At 37.0% G+C, this 19,521-nt stretch overlaps 1 protein-coding gene across 1 annotated transcript in view; it reads right to left on the reverse strand.

The window, feature by feature from the left end:
• SYN2 (synapsin II) overlaps nt 1-19,521 on the reverse strand; it is a 196,055-nt gene that overhangs the window by 4,460 nt on the left and 172,074 nt on the right. Inside the window, exon 11 of the mRNA XM_049826782.1 lies at nt 3,188-3,248. Within this exon, the coding sequence (XP_049682739.1) occupies nt 3,188-3,248 (61 nt within the window). The remainder of the gene's footprint in view (nt 1-3,187; nt 3,249-19,521) is intronic.

Consider the following 19,521-nt stretch of genomic DNA (forward strand, 5'->3'; position numbering starts at 1 on the left):
ACACATAAAGTCATTACTAATTCTTTACCAAGATCTTTCACTGAGAAGGAAGTATGCTGGCAAAATACTGTATCAAGTGTGAAACTACAATGTGTAGTAGAGACTTAGGTTGTGAAATCCATGGCTGAAAGATGCTATATCATCATAGACAGGTTTTTTTTCCTGCTTTCTGTCTGAAATAGTGCTGTGTCAGATATCAGTGGGCATGCTGCTGTTATCTCATATGAGAAGTCTGAATGTGGTTTTCTGGGCTGATAGTTGTTATAACTGAATCTTTATTCTTGCATGTGACAAGGCACACAGGACATCTGAGTTAAGGGGAAGAAAGGACAGGATGAAATTCTAAGGTATTTGTTTATATCTTTCAGTCAGGGTAAGAGCTTTGCTTAACAGTAAATATTATAGAAGACAACTATCTAGATGTTCTGAACATTTGGGCATTTTTAGTCTTACATAGATATTTAGTGAAGTAAAAGACTTAATCTATTCAGGTCTCTAAAAGAAAACCTTCATATCTGGAAGTACTGCTGCAATACATGATTACTTTTTTTTTTAATTGCTATTATAGTTAGCTTTCCAGTTACTATATGAATTCCAGTGTAAGTGTCTGAGAACAGCACGTACTAATGCTTCAGTAAGTTTTAATACAGTTGTAGCAGTGTGTTGTGGTGTAGAAAGATAAATAGCACGTACTGTATGTTAAGGAATGTGCCTTCATTGTTTATTAATTTGAACCACTTTTGTAGGAAATATTTGAAGGTGATAACATGGTCTTGCAACATCTTAATAAGGTTCGTTTTCTTATTAGTCTCCTTTCACTCAATATTGAAAAACAGAAAGGTTTCTTTTCCCCACTTGTACATACAGGCTTGAATGCCAGAAACTTTACACTGAAGACAGATATAACTTTCTTTTATTGCACATTAAGCTGTACAAGATATTTCACATAAAAGATATACTGCTGTCACACTTCCAGCATTTGCTCACTTTCTTGCAGCTGGGTTGTACAAAAGGCAACAATCATGAAAGAAACTTTTACCAAAAATAACTCAACAAAACTGAACATTAAGCCTACACTGTAAAACATCTGTTCCCTGTTACCCACAATATTGCACCTAAGCATGCTTACATGCAGAGAGACATTTTGGCTTGCTTCTTGTCTGTGGTATGTAGCAATAGTGTGTGCCCTTGTAAATCCTTTACAGTCAACAAGCTGAAATCCTATCTGAAACACCCATCTCTTCTTTGCACACACAACTCACAAATGTCGTGTGAAAAGCACTTGTGAATACTTGCACTACTACATGCAAAAAATACCAACTGCTTTAAATAAAATCAATCATCAGATTCATTTCTTCACCCCAGGGCAGTATGGTTTATTCACTTTTATGGTGTCTGGAGGTAAGGATTTGTGAACCTGATTCTAAGTGGAATTTTCTTAATATAGAACAAAATAGCCAATGCCATCATTGGAATGATCACTGACCCAGACAAATGCTGATCACTAAAGCAAAATATTCGTGTAATTTACTGATAGGTAGTAAACAGTAGCACTTACCACAAACATTTAAATAGCTAATAATGCATACCTTAATTCTCATCTTACCAGCCAGCTTGTACAAATAAAAGAAACACTAAGAATGATGATTCTCACTGATAATTTTTTCCAGTGTTTGTAGGGAAAACAGAAGTAGAACATAAGGTTGTTTTCCCTTTAAACAAAATTGTTTGCACTAAACTAATGGCCACTACTCATCTTTGTACATATTCAAGATTGAAATTATAGTTTTGTGGCTCACTTGCAACTAAGCTTTATGGTATGCTAGCAGTGTGTAGCTTGTGATTCTAGGCTAGATTTCTCACAACAGATTAACTGCCTGCCTGTGTATTTCTTGTAATAGTACATTATAAATTGGTTACGCAAAAATCACAAATAATTTACCTACAGAAAATCTAGCAGTTGTCAGGCATCTCAATTCTTTTTGCATGTTTGATTTCAAGCAGTTATTATAAACCCTATTTATGTGGATAACGCTGGGACTGAATGTTCTTTATAGCTATCTAGATATTTCTCAGTTTAAAATAGTAGACCTGAGTTGGTGAAGAAAACTGCTGACATTTTGTCTTGCATTCTAATCAAAGGGCAAGATCCCTAGCTGGTTAAAGGTACCTTGGTCTACAATCTCCTAACTTCTCAGTATTTGAAAAAAATGAGCTCTTACAGGAAGTTTAACAGTCCTTGAGGTACTTCTCACCAAATAACCTGGGATTTAACTCTTCAGTAAGTGTAAGATTTTTGAAAGTATTTGCATTAGTTTTCATTAAAAATCTCCATAGATTACTAATTCAGAATGACAACAAAAGGTACTACTTAATTGAAATAGGATACATTAAATACTCACACTTTCACTGAGATATTGCACATAGGTGGCCCATTTACATAGCTTTGTAGCTAATAATTTAATGCAGAATTACTAAAAATATGAATACCAGTATGTAAAATAGAAGATATTTTAAATATTCCTTGGGAAGAACTGTATCTTATGGAGTCACTGAAATATTAGACTTCCACTTGCGTATAAGTAAAACTCAAATGTTAACAAACTTTATAAAATTATAAATGAAAAGCCTCACTAGCAAATTCTAATCTAGACTTTTAAAAATATATCCAGATCACCTACCTATTAATCATGCACACACACAAAAAAATAAAGGCTATGAATACAGTGTGCACACACTCACTGAGTAAGCAAAAGTATTTAGATTTGAACCTTGGTGGTATTTTACTTAACGATATATAATACTCCAAAAATACTGTCTAACCATCCATAATGTACAGTTGCACTGGGCTCTAGAGAGGCACATTCTTTGTACACTGTTGACAACAGCCCTGAAATCACAAATTTTACAGAGAAAGGTAGGTAAGCATTACACGCACAGACATGAACAAGTAAACAACCAGACGGTATAGTTGACACTGCATAGAAAAAACACAGTCCAGGTCAGCACTGAAACAATGCAAAAACTGAACAAAACTGGTATGTTTGCTTTTAAGATTGTGTGTTTGTTTCTTTTCTTTTGTCATTTTTGCTTTAACCCTTGCTTTTAGTCTCAGTTATCTAAGTAGCCTGGACTTGTTTTGGTCCTACTGCAACGCCATTACAGTCGAGAATGTACTGTAAACAACCTTGAGGTGGTGGTCGCTGAGGTGGGATTTTGTTTGGCTCTGGCTCCTTTAGTGATCCGCTCTGGAAAATACATTTGAAAACAGAAGAGAAAGAAAATTAGAGTAGCTTAGTTCCAATTTTCCACTAATTTGTCTTTATTTTCATTAGAAATCTCTTTATTGGTTGGGGCTGAACATATACTTTTAATTTACTCCAGATAACATTTTCTAATTTAGTTGCTGTCTGACATGATATATGAATCCTGGACTAATCCAAAGCTGAGTTCTGAAAAAAAAATAAAATGGTTTTTCCTTTGTGGCATGTGATGATGATATAAGGAGTGCCATCTCAAATCTCACCTCCGTTTGTGTATGGTCTTTCTCCTTCAGTTCCTAGCATCTTGAACGACTTTTCTGTATCTCATTGCTTCTGCTCTCTTTTTTAGGATAGACTGAATAGAAAATGGACTTCAACAGATACCTTTGTATAATTTAAGAAATAATTTATTTTTAATTACATTCACTTGTACCTGGAAGCACTCGCACAGCAGGATTTTTTGCTAGTGATAGTTTCACTTTGATTCACTGACTGTAAATGGGAAGGGAGATGGACTACTCTAGGTTAGCTGTTTTGCTAAGCAAAATGAAAGAAGGAAGCAAAAACCACAGACAAATAATAAAAATAATTGAAATTACTTCATGCTACTCCATCTGACATGTTATTAGAAACACATGTAATACTTAACTTTTCAAAACAGGAGATTTATTTGGCAGTGTCCTTTTCAAATGTATACTTGTCGAGAAGAAAAGATGGGCCTGAACCAAAACCTTGGAGCAGAACACCCTCTGGGAACATTAGTATTTGAATCCAAAGTTTGTCTTAGGCCCATGTCTAATATTTTGAAAAGTGAAATATGTTGAATCATTGGACATAATAGCTTGGGGGATTTTTTAAAAATCCAGAAATTAAATTGCCATCTGTCAAGAGGAAAAATCCCAGAATGTATTAAAGAGTAAATGTAAAATTAATTAAACATGTTTCTTGCAAAGCTTACTGTTTTTTTCTGATAGATTTGTATTTGATCTTAGAACTATAGAAATAAATCTTACTCATAGCGATGTGAATTCCTGCACGGCAATCTAGAAGTTACACTTTTTAAATGTTCTAACAACACTCTGTCGTATGCAGCTGTTGCAAATTGCTTTGTCTGCTTTAGCTAGATAGATAAAAGGACATAGAACAGGTCCAAAACGCTAATTGTTCAGAATTACCAACCTTCAGAAGACCAAATGAGGAGAAAAAATAATACATACAAAATGAATGAGGCAAAATCTGATCCTTGTGTTAACTGACCCAGTTACATAGTCCTCAGCAACCATCATTGTAAGGATGGGGTTATGTAGGAAAGAAGAGAATTTCATAAGGAAAGACACAGCCACCAGAAAATTTTAAAGTGCTTTAGTGTGGGTTAAAGTCTTCTCTGTGTTGTTTCTCTTCTTCCTCTAATTTTCTGAACCACATGTAAAAGTTGACATTCTATCCCATGCATGTTTCAGTCACGTTAAGTATTTGTGGTATCCACTCAGTATAATGCGTTGGGGCTCACTGAAACAGTATGCATTTACATCAGAAACTCCTTGGATACTGGGGAAATTAGCCCAGAGTGGAAACCTTGAAAAGTTGCCCTAGAGGAGCTAACTCCTTTCATTTTCTAGTACCATTGTTCTGATGCACCTGGCACCTTCCTCTGTACGCCTTCGGGGCATTTGGGTGCTCTGTGTTAGAGAGAGCAGCCTGTGTCTCCTTTGGTGGGGTAGTGTGACACATGCGTGGAGTGTGCCCTTAAAGGAAAAGTGTAAGTACTTGGGCTTAAGGACGTCCAAGAGTTTCTTTCTGGAGGACCAAACAGATCATGTGACTTTTGTTAGAAAGCATGCATAATATTTTACAAGGAACATGACTACGATTGCCGTGTGATAGACTTCCTAGCCTTACAAAGGGCCATAAACCAATCTGTATGGTTCTCCGCAGCAGCAGAGGATGACTAGGGAGGATATCAGCGTTGCTATTTTTCTACTAAAACAAAAGCAAAAGCTTATATAGGTAAAACTCAGCTTTTGTTTAGAAAGTGAAAACACAGGCTGGCAGTTTAAATTCACATCTACTTCAATGTTAAAACAACATCTGCGGGGCCTCTGTCTCCTCCATGCCTTGAGGCTGAAGCAAATGTGCCATTTGTTCTTGCGCTGAAACTGTCTTGGGTTTTATCATACACACCACCTAACTGACTTGACACGACAACATCAGTACTTATGCAATCTGCATATCTCTCCATCTTACAAAGAAATTATTTTATCCTAAATTAAGCTTTCAATAAACCTTATAGAAGCTTGCTAATCCTTACCTCAACTGTTCTGAAAGTTTAGAGCCTTTGTGCATTTTCTGTTGAAGATGTATTTCCCCCTCTCTAGTCACTGACTGCAGCTGTCCTGATTTTACCACCCACACATCCTTTTTTTCACCAGATATCACCTGGTGCTTCCAGGAACCTCACCCACACTCCAGGCCAATCACATGGTTATATTACTTTTGCTAATTAGCCAACCCACCCAGGCTGACCCAAAAAGACTAATTAGCATTACATTCCTAATTGAGAAATCTTACTCATGGTTTTTCAATGGTCTGTAGTAATCCAGTCCTTTTCAAGAGTCTTTCTTTCAGACAGTCAGAAACCTTGATACTTTATATTAAAGACAGGCTTTGAACCAGTCTTGTTTGCTGTCCTGAGCCAAGGCCTTTAATAAAATCCAGGCTTCTTCTAAAACACCAGTTGTTGGCAAATTAACTACAGACTGTTACTTCTCACCTCTCCAAGGTGGTGTGCCAATGTAATTGTAAGAGCTGCTAACTCCTTATAGGCAACACAGTCTCTCTGAACAGAGATGCTGGACTAGACCTGTCCTGCAGATGTATTCACCCCTCTTGTTCTTTTTTTTTTTCCCCCTTTGTTGCCCAGCCTAGAAGCTCACCCTCCTACCACTTTCTTTTAGTACAAACATGTTTTCCTGTACTGCAGTTCTGATCTACAAACCTGCCTATTGCTTAGTTCAAACATTGCAGGAATCAAGAATTAGAATGCAGCATATATCGCGGAAAATGACCCTGAACAGATTCTTATTTGGATGCTCAGGGCTAAAGAGCAAAATTAGTAGTAGAGAAGCTAGAAACGACAGTGTTTAGTATGGTTTAGGATTACCTAAGTGAGGTGTGGTAACTGCTGTCATAAGGAGCCCTTTTGGTTTTCATTTTATGGAACACAACTTTCATATCACATCCAAATTCCCCAAAGAGAAGGGATTGCTGATGTTGATAGTAACATTATCTAGAACTGCTTATAGAATCTCTCCCGTTCAGAGGGGATTTACTGTTTATATAACTAATCTAAAAAAATACAACTTTACTTGTGGAAACCTCTAAGCTGCATGAATACTGCAAGTATACTATAGTGATTTCTCAACTCTGGGTATACCAGTTGATGCTTTCGTTGCATAATGCTCTTTAAGAATATTGGCTAAGTTAATTATAGCCAGAGCAGAAACCCCACTACCTGTCTGGAAGGTAGATGTCTCTAGATGTCTCTGTAGCACTTCCTTCCTTTCCACACTTACCTGAAACAGTCTCCTTAGAATGTTAGGGATAGAACTGGAGGAAAGAACTGTTTGTTCTTCAAAGCATGTTGTATTAGAATTTGATCAGTGGTATTACTTCTTCTTCTACCTTGTATATTTATATAAATGCAGACTAGACTCATATATACTTGAATTTTGAATAGTCTGAAGAATGTTGAAATGGGTGGGAGCAAAAGCAGCAACTTGGCAGGGAAATAGCCCTTGGGCAAAAGAGATGCTAAACTGAGTCCCAGCAAAAATTGATTTTGATTTGGCTGAGTTTAAAGATTTTGTGACTATAGTTGGAGCACGTATGGTTGGTTTTGGATTTCGTTTGTTTTTCTTTGTAATGCAATGATAGAAGCTTTTTATAGGTATTTCAATATCTGAAGGGAAAGCCATATTTTTCAGGTCAAGCAGTAGAGGGATCAACTGAGAATTGCCAAAATATGAGCTGAGTTAGATCTCATAAAGGAACAAGAATAAATAGCAAAACAATTAAGTAACAGGAGAACTAAGAAAAAATGTGATTGCTAAGAAGAGAGGTAATTGGGATAATTTAAGTAGGGTGTCAACAGTAAATGAATGTTTGAAGTGTCATGGATTATGATAAATACAGGAGCAAGGGCAAGGCGGCAGGTGGGATAAAAGCTAAAAATGAGGTAGAGGTAAAAATCAAAGATCTTCCTGGGCTCATATTGGCCAGAGCAGTTATTCTTCATCTTGGAAGTCAAAACCAGCTGGCTCATGAAATACAGAATTCCATACCAGATATTTCTAACAATTGGAAATGTACAAATTACACTGAAGAAGGTTAAGCATTAATGCTACAGGAATTACATTGTGGGTAAGGAAGTGGCTGCTAAGGAGACAAGCAGTTATTGAATAAAAAACCCTAATGGGAAGGATATAACTGGGATGTGGAACTCAAGTAGAATTTTCATTAATTAAGGTGGCACAAAAAATTAGGTGTGTGCTACTAAAACCTGTAGATGATACAGAGCTGGAAGACTACAGGAGCAAAATATCCTAAAGAAAGATTGAAAATGATGAGTGAGGTTTAAAAACAAAAAGAAGAAAAAACCTTAAGTGCAATGTCCAAAATAATTTATTTATGGACTAATAACATGTATCTGTCAGAAACGCAGAGCTCACTAACTGAAATCTAATGGGAAAGATTTGTGCAGTGAAAAAACCAAAATCTTACCACACCTTCAGTGAAGTGCTAGGCATGAAGCTGTATATCATTTACATCACCCCTGCTCAAGAAAGATGAATGTAAGCTGATCTGGTGCTGAAAAGTGCTATTAAACTAACCAGGCAGATGGAAGAGTCTATACCTAACGCATTTGGAAGAACATGTCTTGCTTAGTTTAGCAAAACAAAGGCCTGAATGCAGTACAGTTGCTGTTTAGAAATATATTGTACTGGTAAAGAACTAGGCAGAAAACCAGCTAGACTAAAGGACAATGCAAGCCAGGAAACGGGTATAAACTGAATAAAACTGGGCTAGAAATAAGTACATATTGTATAATTTAGCAAAGCAGTGAGATCTTGAAGTGGCTTTCTGATACGGAGCATCCAAAAATAAGAAACTCCTTAGCACCTTCTTGCTTACTGCTTTATGCATTTAATGTGTAGTGAGTATGGCAGGGACACTTGCCGGTTGCTGGTTCAGATCTTACCCTGTTTTGGGTGAATCTGGCATAGGTGATGTATTTGCTTCACTGTGTTGCCACTGTCACTGAATACGACTACAGAGGTTTTGCTATTTATTGTATTATATATTCCCTGTGGACTGAGAGAGGCAGTGCAACATGCACACCTTAAAAAGAAGCCACCTTTACTTTGTCTAGTGCAAAGGGGGCAGCTAGAGGAGAGTTGGCTCCTACTTTTTACAGTTTTTTGGCGTACCAGTGTTTAGTCTTGCCCTTCTCCACTGAGGAAATCTGTATGGAAAAGATACTCTCAGCAAAATTGGTGCCAGCCTAGAGTTTCTTCATGTTGAAGTTGTGATAAAGAATTCAAAAATTTAGAGCAGCTGTTGTTATTGCTCAACCAACTTTGCAGGCTACCCGTGCAAACCCCGTTAAGATCTTCCTCTGAATGGGAAGGGAAGTGACTTCTAAGAGCAGAAAACAAGATATACAGCATAATTTTTACTTGGAATAGTACTTACAAAATGCACTGAAGCCGTTTTTTATTTAAATATCAAAAAGTATTCTAACTTAGATTTTATAGACTGTTTTCAGTTGCTAGATAACTAATTACTTCCTAAAGAATAGTTTCCTTGTTAAATATTTTTACACAGTCTTAAAAAATCAGTGCCCTAGTATGGACTCACTGCTTTTAGAAGGTACACTCTAGTATCTTCCGAGACACTGAAAGAGGTGACCTCCCATTGTCCATTCCAGCCCTATTTTCTATTTTTCTACTGAACAAAAATAATCCCACCCTCCAAAGAGATGAGGTTTCTAGAGAAAAAGTAGGATGTCGACTTATTAGGGAAACAGAATTTCTTAAGCAGCATCTCTTGTTGAAGTTAGATGGTCCCTTTCCATAGCCAATCAATAATTCTAACAGACAAGGAGGCAGTCTTATTTTATTGCAGCTCTTGCTTAAAGAAGCCAGATTTCAACTTCTGTTTTTGAAAAGAGAACACTAGAAGCATGCAGTTGCACAGCAGCTTTCAGGCAGTTTCTTCCAGCGAAAAAATTGCTCCCCATAGACAAGGAAGGAATGTGGGCTATGTGATAAGGAGAGAGCTCCCCCTGCATGCTAAAGCAGCGGAGACTAAAATGTGTATGTATGCATGTTTGTACCAGAGGCAGAGATCTGTAAGTTAGATGGACAGGCAAGTGAAAGTGGTACAATGTATCTAGAAGACTGTCCAGTTACTGGAGAGTTAAACTTCCTTACACCTTTCTCAGTGTACATAGATACCTCTATATACATACAGGATAAGGTACCCCTTGGGGCTTGATAGTGTCAAAATCCTGTGCTGTTGTTTGAAGTTGTAAGGAAGGATTTGACCCTTGAACCCAGGGACTTTGACCCTGGCTGATGCTACGCTGTATCTGCTCCTCCAGTCTTTAAAAAAAAAAAAAGGCAGATTTTTTTTTTTTTTTTTAATGGGATGGCAAGTGATTCTTGCACAAACAGGAAGAGATTAAGATCTGCAGAATTTCACCTTGAGCCACAAAGATCCATCATTACTGGATCCGTTCAGAATTGAAGTTTATGCTTTGAAACAAGAGAGTCTGGAAAAAAGATGGTGGAGCTAACTCAAGTCCAGTCTTATAACCCCATTTTATCTTAATACAGAACAGTGGAGTGGGAGAACGCATGGAAAAGAGGTGGTGCGCTGAGCAAAACACTTGAGCTCTCCCCCAGACAATAGCAAAGTTCAGAACTCTAGTATATGAACAAAGTGTAAGACCTCTCTGTCAGTGGTTGCATGTGCTTCTCTTCTTGCTTCTCCTGGTGCGGCACAAGTACGCAGCCACACAGAGGAGTATTGGTGGTTGGTCTGAACTCCGACAAGCTTCCTGAGTCTCTCCTAGGAGTTGAGAGATACTGGGAAATGATATATAAGCAGCTGAAGACAAACTTGCTCTACTGGCAGCTAGCCAGATGGAGCACTGATCCACCACCAGATTAGTGTCTGCAGTTGCCTCTTTTTTTTCTATGGACAAATCAAGAATATATAAAAATGAGCAGCTCTGTTTTGGATTTTTCCATAATTTCTCTTGGTGCTTATCCTTGTTTAAAAATTTTAACGCATATTTAGCACATGGTCCTTATTCAAAATAAACTGTGGCAATGACTGCTGGGGAGAGGGACAGAATCCTTGCAAGTTAAACATGGAGTAAAGCCAAACAGCTTTGCTTAACGGGCTGTGATTTAAAGGTCAGAGAAATCAAATAAAAAAGTCAAGTGGAGACAGAGAATGATAACAAAAAAGGTAGAGGGGAAATACCCACCACAGTGCGGAAGGGAAAGGAGACCAAGGAAAGCCTCCAAAAAAAAAAAAAAGATATTTCTATTAGGTTCAGCTTAAATAAACAAAATCAGAGAGCAAAAATAGATATAAAATAAGATAAAATAGAAAACCTAAAGGATGTTGTATGATAGTAATTATAGCACTACGAGAAAACAGAGAGATCTAACTTAGACTCTCCTTTTCTATTTATGTATGTGGCAGCTCTTACCTGTTCTATAGTGATGGGATTACTGGTTTCCTTGTTTTAATTTTGAAAAGGCTCTATAATGGAATGAGGATATTTTTTGAAGTCTCCCCCAAAATGCCTGTGGGACGGAAAAGCTATTTCTCACAGCAGTCTACTAAGAACATATAGGCTACTCTATAGTGGTGGGCTCATGACTACTTAAAAAATGAAATATTTTCTTTGTTCTTGAGGGTAGTCACCATGGAGTTTCAGAATTCTCAAAGAAAATGTCTGCTTCTGCCAATACAATAGGCAGATTGTGAGATGATCAGAAGATCATCTGGCAGAAGATTAAAAAGTTAACAAAAGCATAATTTTGTTGTGTGAATGAAGACAAAAAGAGAACAGTATTGTTATTATGTTTAAAATAAATGGGGAAAGTGTCTATTAACTAGTAATACTTGTTATGTTTTTCAGTTTTAGCTAGCGATTTGTTGCCTTCTATATTATAAAATTATTAGCACTAAGGCTAAAGCACTATATCCTACAGACAATTGAAGTCATCCTAATCATCCTGGCCCTGAGCTTAGCTCTGTTGGTTTGCCTGTGGGGCTTTTTCCTTTGGGCTTCTCTTCTAACGAGTACTTTTGTGAGCAACTCTTTCTCTCATCAAGCTTTGCTCAGCTTGTCTGCAGGGATCATATATTTTTCTAGGTACACTGATGGTAATAAGCATTCAATGTAGAGTATTCAGAAATAAAAAAAACTATCAGGCCACATCCTGAAACCTTTTATTTAATTTGGACAAATTTCTGTTGATGTCAGTGGAAATTTTGACCAAATAACCCTAAACCTTTAATATATGCCCCATAGTGTATTCTCTCTTACAGTCTAAACGTCATCAGATCCCTTTAAAAAGGGCATTGTAAAGGCACACTTGTTCAGTTCTTGGCACATTATCTCAAAACAAGCTAAGATAAGTATGTATTAGTGTTTTGATTTAATCATCCTCATTTAATGGATACACTCGCAGCTAACAACCAAGAGTGTTTATGCAGACATTTATCACTAGCAAAGATCCAGCAAGCTATTTACCTGTTACTTCTGTTCATAAGTGAGACTAAATAAGCAGCAGAATTGAGCAATACATACATACATCCCTTAATAATTACTCCATCTACTGGTACAGGATCTCAATAAGTATTTTAAAATAGGTTATCTTTGACCGATTCGTTAGTAAAATCTCTGCTTAACATTTGTATGTTGTGTCCCACTGTTTTTCAATTACTGTCAATACTAAAATCTTAGGTTTTACTTTCCTGCATGAACTTTGTTTTTAATATATTACAGTACCCAAATGCCAAGTTCAAATGCTCAAAATAAATCAAGCTTTGTGTAATGAAATAGTGGCTGGTTTAAATATATGGACATCCTTCATCCAGCAGTTGAAGTCTGAGTCTCTGCCTCTGTTGTGATCTCTGTCACTTATATAAGAACACAGTATCTGCCCTGAATAGGTGTCTTTTTCAAAGATGGACAAAATATCCTTGGTGTAGTAAAATATATGCTATCATTTTATACTTGTGATAAATAAACTTGACTCTTGTAAATTTAGCTGGAATGAAGTGTGCCTCAAATGTGGCCTTTTACCAGGATGTGGTGAGCTCAGGGTCCATACATGTTTATTTTCTTCTGCTTTTCTTAATTCCATACATTTATATTAGGATCTAAAAGGGTAACAGCTGTTTTACTTATATTTTCACAAACATAAAATAAGTAAAAGGATAAAAAAACCTTTGGTTAAAATAAGCATCTCCTCTTTCAAGCATACACAGCTAAACATTGTATGTATATATACGCTTATATATATGTACAAATTAAGGCTGTACATCAAAATATATTCCATATTAACATAATGAAAATAAATGAAATATATTACAATAGCATGATGAGAAATTTTCGAATAGGGAGCATTTAGTATTTGTAAAATGTATACCAAATTTCTCGTTTAATGTGACCCAACTTCTGTAATACGATGTAATACGTTGTAATACTAAATAATACGTAACTCAATACCCGTTCTCCCACAAGCGAAGAAGCCACAAGATGTCGCTCGGATTCAGAGAACCAACAGCCACTGCTGGAAAAGGGGTCACTACTTTCAGGATTTCAAAAAATCGTTTTAACATGGCAGTTTTAAGAATGGCTTTTGACTTACTTAACCTTTAAAAGGTATTCTGTTTTGTGTTCTGTGATGTGTATATGTCCCAGCAATACTTTTCATCGTTCCTTATGAATTTTAATGACAATGTTTTAGATTCTCTGCCAATATTTTTGAGAAGGCATCTTGCTGCTGCCTGACTAATTTTCCTTTAAGTCACAACAATAACTCAATAAAAATTCTAATATCAAAAGTAATTTGCTTACTAGGGACTATGACTTAAAAGAACTTTCAGGCAGATGGACAGTGTAAGTGGTAAAGAATAACTGCTAAGATGTTGTTTGTAGTCATTGATGGCTGTCAAAGTGCATACAAACTTTCTGAATGAACAGAAAAAAACTTAGTGATTGCTAATGTAGACTACAGGAGATGCTCAATTAGTATCTACACAGATATACTACTTGTTTATTGACAAGCTGTATTGCTCTGTTTATGTTACTTAGAGTTACCTGATGTAAGAGTTTGGAAAAGTGAACAATTGAAGAGGCATATAGTAAAATCCTGTCCAGACTTTTTCCAGGGTGTCTGTACTCCCTTGCCCTAGGCAGAGAGAAAGTCGGGCTAATCTCTTGAGTATATTTAGGATCTGGGCTTCCATTAGATGTTATTCCACAAATCTGGGTACGTCAGCTTTATGGTCATATGATGCCATAGCTGCCATTTATCCCCTATTTAAATATCTTCCTAAGAGAAAGAAATGCAGCACATATGGTTTTAGGGGTCATTAGATCATTTAGCAACCTTCTCAAGGCAAGCTGTTCTTAAATTACTCCTGCTGTCTGTTAGTATAGATCTAATTACACCAGGGAGTGATTTGCTTTGCACCAGTTCAGCAGGATTCTCAGATACTAATACTGAAACTCTGTATTTGCCCCCATTCATGCAGAATGATTTAGTGGGGTCTTTTAATTTGTTTATTTTTTAGGCAGTCTTTCCTTCCAGACTTAAGGAAGAAAAATACGTTCCTGCAAGTAAGTGCCAAGGGACCGTGACAGAAAGAAAATTCTTAGTGGTAATGTTACTTGGTGGTATGAACATGGCCTGGCTAATGCAAGTAAATTTTGCATTAGGAGTCTGAAGGACAATACAAAGCTGTAGCAAACCTACAAATTGTGGCCCTGTTCCTCTTCCCCCAATCAAGGTTTATACTTCAGGTGACCTTCTATGAGACTGTGCGAAGGAGAAAGTCATTTAGAGATAAGGTCCACACCTCAAATTGAGTGCAGAGAAGTTTACTTCTCTTAATAAGCAGACTAATACTGAATTCTAGGTTTTCATATAAGTCCATGATGGGATCCTTCCCAATTAAGTGCACTCTCCTTCAGTTAAGATCAAATCAAGAAACTGTATTGTCTGGCCATCATAAAAGCTTCAGTGATTTGAAACAAATTGCTGCTCATCATTAAAATTTGCTTTAAAAAAAAGTAAATCCAACAGATGGAAGGTAATAAAACTGTGACTGCTCTTATGGAAGCCCAAGAATAGGTAATTTGATAATGGTTTGCTTTTCTCTCTGGAGGTAATACTTTTTGTTATTTACACTATGTTCACATTTGGTTCAGTTTTCTCTCTGAACACAGAAAAATAAAACTGGAGAAAACTGCTTGGCTTTAGTCAAATCATATGAGTCAGGGGATGAAGAATGAATAAGATAAAGAGAAAAATAGGAAAAATAGAAATAAATCAAACCAGATCTCTGAATAGCTGAAGATAGTAAAGGTTCCTTGACCCCAGCCTCTACTTAACTTAATGTAATTGTACTGAACTTCCCTGTGGGTGAAGAGTGAAGAAGGTATTAAAACATTTTAGAAAAGAGTGTTAAGAAATGAAACACTTCAGGTTCTGCTATTCTAGTCTCAAAATAATTAATGTACCGTCCTCTTTACTTCTGTGTCATTTAGTGGTTTATTACTGGTGTGCCACTCCTTTCTTTTAAATCAAACAGAACCAGGATATAGCTGGGAATTCTGTGCTCTTCGTGATGTTATGGATATTGTGTTGCAGGTGCACCAATTTCTTCCATTAAGGATAATAAATTCATTGTTCTTTTGTGGAAAATGCAACATGGTTTCAACAGAGCTGGATTGAAATAACATTTTCCTAATATGATTTTCCTTAGCTTCAACTTCTAACATGACTGTAAACATTTGCATTTTACAGTAATACTCATGCACAATGTAATATTCAACACAGAATTTAGTTCATCACAATTCATATCATGACTTGATGTGCTGCTTTCAACAGGTGTTTTACTATTATTGTTTCATATACAAATGCTGCTACACAAACAAGCATAAAATAGCCTGCACTGAGCAACCACCTGCAGAGTTTTGCAAATCAAGACAGCAGAAGTTTCGGCAGTGATCTTTCAACAGATGGAGACAGAGATAATTGATTCCACTGGGTAGAACACTTCACTGAGTAGCTTAACCTACTGGTTTGGTTTTTAGGAAAGATTTGAAAAAGGCTTCTCAAAAGATCTGTCAAAAATATTCAAAGAGGTTGCAAAAGGTGGAAATGTAGATTTCCATCATTTTATTGCCTGCAAGTAGAACAAGTTTATCTCATGGAAAACTTCTATTAAAATCATATTCCTCGATCAAGTTCTATTATATATTTTCATCATGGTTGTGAGTAAAACAAGCTGTCATGTTTTTAAATTAAATAGAAACAACAATTTTTGGAAAGAGTTTTTTGACCATATGTAGTTATATCAGATAGAACTTCTCTGAGTCCAGGGACTCTTGCTATTCTTTGTAGTGGAAAGACTTGTAAAGTAGCTGATAAGAGCAAAACTGTCAAGCTTTGAATTCTGTAATCAAGAATACTTTCTATCCCAATACAGTTCAGTCATGCTGTATGCAGTAAGCTGTAGCCTGGGACCACAAGAGAAAAGCATGAGACACAGTTTGTTGGCTGCAGCCAGTCAGGTGGCGTGAGCTGCAGCACACAGAGCTGCAAAGCGTAGCTTTTCTCCTTCACAGATCCTCTGCCATTCTGTGTACCTGAAAAACTCGTTAGAGAGCCTCTGGAATTTGCTCCTCCTGGCACTCTGACAGAGAACTTCCTTGGCCTTCAGAACATATTGCAAGGCCAATCATTTCCATCAAGATTTGGCTGCATAGCTCTAAACAAAGACTTATTTTCCTAATCATTGATTTGTTCTCTGATGGATAGTTAATTGGAACAGTACTGACCACTGCGGGCATTTATAAATTGAAGCATTCTTTTATGTACGATGCACCCAATGCCACGGAAGGGGGTAGATTGTAAATAACTTTTTAAAACCCACGCAGATAATAAGGGAATTCAAAACATGGCACATCTATAGCTGTACTATTGACTATAAACTTCATGTAAAAGCAGAAGTAGCAAAACACACAAATTGCTCTTTGATATTTATATTACTTTGGTTTCTAAGACCACGCATACATATGCATATAGTTGATTTGGGATAAATTACTGGCTTTGCATTTTATGTGACCTGTTGAAACATGCAGTATCCCCCTGCCCCACAAATGAATGGACTGTATTTCTCAAGAATAGGAAATAATTTCTCAAATTAGAAAAGGAGAAGACTGTTCAAAGATGAAAGGGACAGCTTGTTTTAACAGACTGATTTTATTCTTTGGAGACAGCCCAGATAAAAATTAACTAACTACACATGAGCAGATACAGAGCTGTTTCATGATTTTCCCTTAAAGCTGGGAGGATTAATGGGTATTTGCAAATAGTATCTTCTGTAGAAATTCAGATCCTCTTTGTCTGTCCTAAACTGGTGGATAATGTATCAAGGCAAATTTTAAGGAAGCAGAGTCTTATTAACTTGAGAGGAAAACTAACAAATGTTGCAAATACTCTGAAGAGATATCTCTGATTTTGGCCAACTGCAATCCATAGTTTAAGGATAGGATAAAGAAAAGAAGATTAATGTTGAATAACATCCTGTTGCCATTAGCAAAGCCCAAATTCTTCAGTAACCTAAACTAAGTGAAATCCAATAGAAGTTCAGCAGCTAGCCAGCAAATATGAGCTTTGGATTAATCCAAAACTTTTTTGTTTAAGAGGAAAAAAACCTTTTCATGGACATGATGAGTGACAGCAATGACTGAGGAATTTAGGAACTTGCTTAAAATGTTCCTTGTATCCTATTTTCATTCTGGACTTATGTAGGCAGATTTTGGAAATGAGTAAAAAAACTTCATTTACATACAACAGCTAACCAGTTTCTTTGGATGACACCAGTAACCATAAACATTCCTCCTCCCTTGTTTTCTTTAAAATCCAGGGAAGCATGTCTACCCAAGACCTTACATTTTTTTCCCCAAAAAATGTGAAATATCAAATGCTCTAAATGACTGTGAATCTATTAATGTTACAATCATGCCTATTACTGTTTTAAATTTTGATTTATGTTGAATTGTATGCTCTGGGCAACTGTAAATTTTCCTCTTTTCTTCATTTTAATATACGGCTAATTTACTAGTCCTAAAAGAAACTGTATTTTGGCATAAGGTGATTTATTTTTTTCCCTTCCTTGTCTTTCTTTTTCAGTGCCCTTTACAATGGACTTGAGTCACGTTGGATGGAAACTTCTCCATTGTATGTGGTTCCGTGGTTGAAACAATTTTGTGCTTAGTTTCAAGTGGCTGTAATATAAATAGAAGCCACACCACTTTTTTATGTGGGATGGTGTATTTTTATAACTTAAAGCATGATGATATATTTGAAGAACAAATTAGTCATTCTGCCTCAAGAACTAGTCTGTCTGAGGTATGCCACAAAATTGTTTTCAAATTGTTTACCTGGTGTGGAGCATACTGGGAGTAAAAATAGATTCTTGATTTAGGCTTGGTAATTCCTGTATTACAGTTTGGCTTATTCTGTTGCTTAACTGATTACCATGGAGCTGCTCTGGTACAGAGCAGCAGTACAGTCCTTAATGGTTTATTGTCAGATGTATTGTTACATTTATTCCTTCAGTACATTAAAAGAAGTATGTGAAAGCTGTAGCTGATAATGCTGCTCTTGATCAGACCTGCTGCCTAGCTATGAAGACACAATAGATGCTATTTAGCATTTATGTAGCACTTTTAGAAGAATCATAGAATGGTAGAATGGTTTTGGTTAGAACAGACCTTTTACATATCTAGTCCAACCCCTCCTGCCACGGGGGCAGGGACATCTTTCACGAGATCAGGTTGCTCAAAGCCCTGTCCAACTTGACCTTGAACACTTCCAGTGATGGGGCATCCACAACCTCTCTGGACAACCTGTTCAAGTTTCTTACTACCCTCATCATGAATAATTTCTTCCTTAGATCCATTCTAAATCTACCCTCTTTCAGTTTAAAACCATTACCCCTTGCCCTGTCACTACAGGCCTTAGTAAAAAGTCTTTCTCCATCTTTCTTAGAAGCCCCTAAGTATTGAAAGGCCAGAATAATGTCTCCCTGGAGCCTTCTCTTCTCCAGGCTGAACAACCCCAACACTCAGCTTTTTTTCATAGGAGAGCTGTTCTAACCCTTTGATCATTTTCATGGCCTCCTCTGGACCTGCTCTAACAGGTCCATGTCTTTCTTGTACTGGGGACTCCAGAGCTGGATGCAGTACTCTAGGTAAGGTCTCACGAGAGCAGACCTGCTAGCCATGCTTCTTTTGATGCAACTCAGGATATGGTTGGCTTTCCGGGCTGCAAGTGTATATTGTATATCGAATTTTTCATCCACTAGTATCCCCAAGTCTTCTCTGCAGGGCAGCTCTCAATCCATTCATCACCCAGTCTGTACTGATATTGGGGGACTGCTGTGACCCAAGTGCAGGACCCTGCCATCCAGGTCCCTCTGGACGGCATCCCTTCCCTCTAGGGTGTTGACTGCACCACTCAGCTTGGTGTCATCTGCAAACCTGCTGAGGGTACACTCAATGCCACTAGGTATGTCATTAATGAAGATACTAAACAGTATTGGTCTCAGTACAGATCCTTGAGGGACACCACTTGTTACTGGTTTCCATTTGAACATTGAGCCATTGACTGTAACCTTGGATGCGGCCATCCAGCCAATTCCTTATCCATTTAATAGTCCACCCATCAAATCCATATCTCTCCAATTTAGAGGTAAAACTTTTATGTTCTTAGAGACTTTTACAAAAATAACACACTCTCAGAAGTTATTTAAAGGATCACTAAAATAAACTTCACATTTTGTAAGCATGGAAATGGAAACACAAAGATGATTTGCAAAGTCTGAAAGGTAGCAAGGCCAGGGGCAGAATTCTGCATCCCCACACTTTAAG

The sequence above is a fragment of the Accipiter gentilis genome, chromosome 23, assembly GCF_929443795.1.
Source record: "Accipiter gentilis chromosome 23, bAccGen1.1, whole genome shotgun sequence".
In the NCBI taxonomy this organism is placed as follows: Eukaryota; Metazoa; Chordata; class Aves; order Accipitriformes; family Accipitridae; genus Astur; species Astur gentilis.